Source organism: Uranotaenia lowii, chromosome 1, assembly GCF_029784155.1.
Source record: "Uranotaenia lowii strain MFRU-FL chromosome 1, ASM2978415v1, whole genome shotgun sequence".
NCBI classification, from domain to species: Eukaryota; Metazoa; Arthropoda; class Insecta; order Diptera; family Culicidae; genus Uranotaenia; species Uranotaenia lowii.
This window is the reverse complement of record NC_073691.1, coordinates 97,769,766-97,776,762: the sequence shown is the minus strand read 5'-3', so window position 1 is coordinate 97,776,762 and position 6,997 is coordinate 97,769,766. Positions and strand designations below refer to the sequence as shown.

The window sequence follows — 6,997 nt, the reverse complement described above, 5'->3', positions numbered from 1 at the left end:
TCAATATTCAGAATACTTTAAAGAGGATTCAAAATTTAGAAGAATCAGAAATTCAGTTGTCAGAAATTCAGTTGTCAGCATGGTTGGTCCGCACTTCTCAAATAAGACAGTGCGCTGTGTAAATCGCACCGTTATCTTCTACGATTTGTAGAGCACCACACTTCCTTCCGAAATGCTCAACACTCGTTTCCGAGTTCAACCGAAGCCGAGTGCTGAGCAAAACCGGTGCCCCAATAGCAACGCTACTGTGTGTGAAGGAGAAATCTCGAAACACACAACTGAAGTGCAATTTTTTCCTTCTCTTCCTACCACAGTAGGCAAACAAACAGCACGAAACTATATTGCTTCTTCTTCTTCCTTTTCTTGTTGGGAACGAACAAAACCTACTGAGATGCTTTAGCGCTGCTCCCCTACACTTAATGTGATGATTTTTTTCTCTTGCTCTCACCCTGGCGAAGCCTTCTCTGCTCCTAGATTGGGTGTGCGCCTGGCGTCTTAACAGAGCAGGGCAAGTGTTTCAGAACGAAAAGTTCACTGAGTTGCACTTTTCAAGCCGCTCGGGGAGGAATGGACAACCATGGTTGTCAGAAATTCAGTTGTCAGAATTTGGATTCCAGAATCCGTTAGAAATCATAATCAAAAAGCGAGATCATCAAAATTTAGAAGCCGCGCTCAGAATTCAAAATGCGAAATTCAAGTTATTCGTTCCGCATGCGAATATCAACAATAAGAATCGGAATCAAGATTCCGAAGTTCTGAACTACACTTGCAGAATAAGGAATCCTTATTTAGGATTCAGGATGAATAAAAATGAAATCAAATTTGAAATTCAGAATTCAGCACCTTGAATCATAATTAACATAACTGAGAATATAAAGACACCGAGAAATAAAGATCTCTGAATTCAGAACTATCAGTTCTGTTTTCAAAGTCCACCCGTTGGGGATTCGTAATGTAGAAAATTCTAAATTAAAGTTTCGTAGTTTAAATTTTTTTTACTGAATTTAGAATTATTACCGACAATTTCTTTACTTAGTCAAAGTCAAAATGCAGTTGAAACTTTTTCTTGAAAACAATGTTTTGCTGTTTTTTGTCAAATTCCTGCAACCCTGCAATTCAATGATTTTTTTTTTAATTCTTCTACTACGACTACCAAATTAAGAACTTTTTTAGAATTACCAATTTGATTGGTAAATGGTAATTAAGATTTTTTTTTGTGTGTAACCATCTCAAAGAGAACTCATTTTAAAGTTTGAAAACACAAAACCGGAGTAGAAATTGTGTTTTGCTTTTCAGTGTGCAAAGTGTTTCTAAAGGGAGTCGAAGACCGCAAAACAAAAATTATGTCACCCGTTTGTTTATATTCCGCATGTTTCGATTTTCCGCCGGAATAAAAAGTTATCTCAGATTTCTGCGAAGTTTTCCTAATTTTCCGACATTAAAATCCTCACCATGAACATCTGGGGCAAGCTGAATAGCCTAACCAGCAGTGCTGCAATGATCTCGCGGAACTACGCCTTCAAATCGGATCTCAAAATAAAATGGGTTCGACCGGAGAAAATTCCATGCTATAAACCGGCCAAGAGTGGAGATCTGCAGGCGATGCGGCCGATGGCCGGAACGGAACTACTAAAGGACTATCGGCAGTCGAAGGAGCTGCAGAGGTAGGTGTTCCTCTCGAAATATGATTGAAAATGAGTCAGGTTAAATTTAAATTTATTACAGCGCCGATGAAACAGTGAAAAATATGTTTTCGTTGGAGCACAATCGACGCCGGGAGATGTTGGAGAATTTCCGGGAAGAAATGGTAAAACGGGTTCAGAGGCACGACCTTGACTATGGCTCAATGGAAGCGAAATGTAAGTATCTATGGCTAACCAAACCAAAAATATTTAGGCTTAAGATTAAAAAACGGCTTTTACATTTTATATTTGTTGATGAATTTACCATGTCCTGGGTAATCAGCTCAGTCTATCTATTTTTGTACGCTCGTATTTGAGTATCATCAATTAATTTCGAGTGTACTTCCCTTCTATGCATAAAGTCAGATGTGAATTTTTATCATTGAGTTATCAATGAAAAATGTTCCTTTTCATGCTAAATAATCTGGAAATCAAAAGGTTTTTGTACACCAACTGTTCGCAAATTTTCTAAAATCCTTACCATGAATGGCATGCCGCTCATATAGGGTAGATGGCAGAAAAAAACTTTAAAAGCGTTTTCCTCAATTTGCATTTTTTACACATGAGACTCAGTTGCGTAGAAGGACTATGAATAATGTTTCGATTTACACAAACGTAAATAACTGAAAAGATCATTTCGCATAATTCGCAGTGGGTCTGATGACAGCCCAAATTCGTAGCCTCCAGGAGGTCATGGAAAAATATCCCCGCCATTCGGGCGCCAAAGTGCATCTTAAGGAACTGATCGACAAACGGAAACGTTTCCTTCGCTATCTAAGAAGATGGGACTATCGCCGGTTCGAGTACATCCTGGAGAAGTTGGACTTGGTCTACAAACCTTACCCGACGTAAGGAAGCATGACTTTTTTCCCAAGGACATTTTTATAACAGTTTGATTTATTTTTTAGTCACTTTCACTGGATCACACGAAAAGATTCGCTTCGTAAGCTGACGGACATCCACTGCGAAGACATTAAGAGCACCCGCTTGCAGGCTTACCGCGAGCAACTGGAGGCACAACAGCTGGATTTCCTAGCCAAAAAGCTAGAGAACCTTGAATTCATTCGACGGGAGCAGATCGAGTGTAAAATTCCTGTGACGGTATCGGCCGAACAGATTCAAGTCGTCAAAAAGCAGTACCAAGAGCTGCAGGAAAAACGAAAACTATTGGAAACCAAGCCAGAAGATCAAGATTAAACAACGCGAGCGTTTGGATTACAAAACATATTTTGTTTATTTTATGTATAAAAATATAATAATTATATTAGTTGCTAATAGAGTATTCATTGTGTATACTGATTTGTTCAAGTACCTCTACACTTTACCAGCTATTTTTTAAAATTTCATGTCATTCAAATGCGGAAGAACGTTTTGACAGTCTGCTTGTTGAGCGATAAGGTCATCTCTTATAAGGACGGGATAAAGTTAATTAAATATAGGTGAAACGCGTACAAAAATATTATAATAATCAACTTATAAACAAGGTCACTTGGAATGGACAGTCCCGTCAAATTCGTTGCTACAAACTGGTCATGGCCGGCGGTCGAGCGTATGCTTTGGGGATGAATCCGTACTTGCGGGTTTTCGGTGCGTAAGCCCATAGCCATCCATCGACGGTTTGATTGTTCAGATCGGCGTAGATCCAGTCCCCGCGACGCACCGACAAATCGTCCGGTGCTTGAGCCTTCAGAAAGGGAAAAAAGTTATTGAATAAGTTCGAATGGAAATCGAAAATTTCATCTCACCTTGTAATCGTAAAGCATAACAAGCTCTGTTCCGTGGTATCGTAGATCGTCAGATCCTATGCCCGGTTGTTGAGACTGTTGCTGCTGTTGTTGTTGCTGTTGGCCAACGGAGTTCATAACGGATCCCCCACCAAGGTTGTTCATTTGCGATAGATTTGGATTGGAATCATTCATCGGGTTAACATTTTGGGTTCCATTTCCGTTGCTACCGTTTGCCATGTTTTGTTGTTTAGCCTGTCCCTGAAGGATATTCTCAGCCGGATAAACGAATCCGGATGGAATGAAGCCCTCCTGGCCATCGCTGCGTACTATCCAAAACCACTCTGGATCCTCTCGGTTCAAGACGGTTACAAATTCTCCCCGCTCAACGGAAACGTCGTTTTCATCTCTAGCTATAAATGTGTACAACACAATGTAACGACCACTGGGGTCTTTGGAGAATGGCAAGAAATCAGGCTCGGAGCTTAGACTCGCCTGCGAGTGTTTCAATGAATTGGTCAGTCCGATCAGTCCAGGAGCACTGTCATCAAGTACGTCGACATTTATATCCGGAATGCCGTCAGTGAGGTCATTGTTTGCCAAACCAACCGAGACATCCCTTGGAAGTTTTTTCTTGATGGCCAAATCTGCCAGCTGAGTGTTGAATGGGGCACAGTATGAAAACGGGATAAATCCTTCCTGTCGTGTATCTTGACCGATGACATACACCCAGTCATTTTCCCGATAGAGAATGTTAACTATCTGGCCCCGTTTCACCTCCAATTCGTCATCTACGCAAGGTGTGAAATCGTGCAGCACAACCATCTTGCTGTCCGGACTGAGACCATGCTCCTTTTCGATGCCAACGCGGACCAGCGTTTCGATGCTAGCGGAACCGGTGATGCGACCCATGCCATGGTTCAAACCCAAACTACTCGACAGGTCCTTGTCGATGTCGCTTCCGATGGCTGTCGAATAAATATAATGGAACTTATTATTCATGAAAGATTTAAAATTAATTTAACTGGAACTATAAGATATTTTTTTATGTTTCAAAGGTTTGTTAAATCGTTGTAACTTGTAAACCATAATCAAGTGAACTATCGAAAAGTTAAGTAAAGTTTTAAGTATTGGTGAAAAATTTGATTTCAGATTAGTTGACTGAATATGTTGAAAATCGCCCGCCGCTCGCCGAATTACACCTTCAACATCGTGCACGATAGATCATCGCCTTGATGCAATCGATAATACCATCAAGTCACCATTCACCGCCCAGACACCATTTACCGCCCAAAATCACCCTTTTGTGTGTATTTCGAAAAAACTGGAATTTTTTCTCCAAAAATAAGACCTGTGTTCTGTGTCGGCATCATTGTTCGACCATTTCACTGAAAAATCATCACTTAATTATGCTAACTATAGCCAGAAATAAAATATTTAGTTTTTCGTTTACGGTCAAATTATTCAATTCGACGCCTGTTAGCGAACTAAGCATAACTGTGCTCCTAGGGAAAAAAGGGGTTTTGTTTACTAAATAGTACCTATTTGTCCTACAAACGACTTGAAACGATAGTTTGATTTTTGTAGAATAGATTTGCATCGGAAAATTTTCGATTTTTTCAATAGTTGTTGTTTTTTGAAGCGTTTAGTGATGGGCGGTAATTGGTGTATAAATAAAAGTGTGGGTTCCTAATTACCGGTCACGCACAATTTCTTTGTTTTTAACGCATGTATTGTGTCAAAAGTGTGAATTGTAAGAAGCATTTAGTTTGATTACGTTTAAAATGATGTTTTATCGCTGAAAGTAACCGATTACTTGAGGCTGTTTGCCGGGAATCATCATTTTGTCAGTCAACGCACTTTGTTAAAATTTGTACAAAATTTGCGGGAAAGATTTCACAAAATGTATTCTCTCAAGATCCAAAATATGGTTTTGACAGCTCGAGACATCGACAATATTAAAAAGAACTGTTTCCTTGTTGTTTAGATAGTTTTTCCTTAAGAAAACATTATCGATACCCGAAAAAGTCGAGTGGGCGGTGATAGGGCCAGTTGAACACCTCAACGTTTAGTTAATTATTTTTAAAAGCGTACATTTTTCGCATTCCACTAAATTTCTTATTTAAAGTAGAGCAGTTTTGAGATGTATTGGAAAAGAAAGCGAATAAAAATCTGCCGTCGTTTTTTTATTACACATGTTTGAAGTTGAAAAACCGCTTAACTGGGCGGTAGATGGTGACATGATGGTATACCCAAAATCCGCACACAGCACTGGGTTTCTTCCATTGCATCCTTGACCAGTGTCCCGTCCATGACTTTTCATAGCTCGTCGGTTTTAGAGTTGATAGATAAATAATGCGTTGGAACTTGCGGTTCATGGTTTTTTTTAAATTTATTACTATTAATCTATTTGGTTTCTTGTTGCCATTGTTTGACCATGCGGCTGGCCTTCGATCAGACTGAACTGAGCGCCATTAGAAAATTTAATCTTCCAAAGCCGTTCGCAAAATATCCGTTTCGGGGAAATTTGAGTTGTTGTTTGATTTTGTTCTCCTGGCTGTAAATGTAAACCGATTTTAATGATATTATATTCAATGTGTAGGTAATTTAGTCCTCTTACTCAACATTCCAAAATAAAGTCGAAAACTATTACCAGGTTATCAGAAACTGGTTCAGAAAGTAAAAAGTCCGGAAAATCAATTTTATTTTTAAAATACTCATAACTCTTGATAGCTTCTCTGTATTTAAGTGTTTCTTTGATGTTTGAAATCGTGAAGAATCCATCTATCCGACAATGTATAGATATGTTGGGGTCCAATGAAAGTTTTGACCGTTATCTCAAATCTTCCGGTAGAAAAAAATCTTACTTTAAAAAATCGACATTTAGTTTTGGCTTTGCTTAGCTGTATTTCACTTACCAATGAATCGATTTTCAAAACTCAAATTTCAATTTCTTGTCGTCAATTTGATCATTATTTTCATAGAACATACTTGGTTTGTCAAAATTCCCAGTTCTTCAGTATATTGGAATGATGATAAAGAGGTTTGAAATGTGCGCTTCGGGTCATATTGACCCGAACAGCTTTGGAGGGTTAAAAACAACAGAAACTAAATCTCGAGTTATTAATATCCTAGATTGCAAAACCGAATACGATTGACTAAAATGAATTCCTTCAATTAGAACTATTGTTTCTAGCTCATAAAGGGTGTCCACGTTGAAATTGCCACATTATGAAATTGCTCTAACTTTTTAACCGTTAGGTAAAATTGAATGAAAATTTGGGTGGATTTAGTTCATAGTGCATTGTTTACATCCTGCAAGTTTTCAAGTCCTGTGATCAAAACTTGCGGAAATGGAGTCGAAAGAACAGCTCGTGCGTGATAAAATCTTGCGCATTCATCACGAGAACAAGGATCTCTCGCGTTGTTCCATCGCTAAAACGTTGGGAATCGAGAATTTCACGGTGTGAACAGCGAGTGATTAAGCGGTTCTAGGAACGATTGACCACCGATCGGAAGCCCAGAAGTGAAGGATAAAGTATTCCGTACAACACCAAAATTCACAACCGCGTAGTTGGGGCCTTCAACCAA

General features: G+C 39.0%; 2 protein-coding genes across 2 annotated transcripts; one reads left to right on the top strand and one right to left on the bottom strand.

The window, feature by feature from the left end:
• The first annotated feature begins 1,337 nt into the window (after positions 1-1,337).
• Positions 1,338-2,957, top strand: LOC129739495 (28S ribosomal protein S15, mitochondrial). The gene is made up of 4 exons (XM_055730967.1): positions 1,338-1,664; positions 1,726-1,859; positions 2,335-2,530; positions 2,591-2,957. Exons 1-4 carry the CDS (start codon positions 1,453-1,455, stop codon positions 2,877-2,879), a joined length of 831 nt encoding a protein of 276 aa, XP_055586942.1. The 5' UTR covers positions 1,338-1,452; the 3' UTR covers positions 2,880-2,957.
• On the bottom strand, positions 2,892-4,423 carry LOC129739494 (SH3 domain-containing protein Dlish). The gene is made up of 2 exons (XM_055730966.1): positions 3,428-4,423; positions 2,892-3,366 (listed from the first exon to the last, which is right to left on the bottom strand). The coding sequence occupies exons 1-2, from the start codon at positions 4,406-4,408 to the stop codon at positions 3,202-3,204; spliced, it is 1,146 nt and encodes a 381-aa protein (XP_055586941.1). The 5' UTR covers positions 4,409-4,423; the 3' UTR covers positions 2,892-3,201.
• Positions 4,424-6,997: the final 2,574 nt, after the last annotated feature.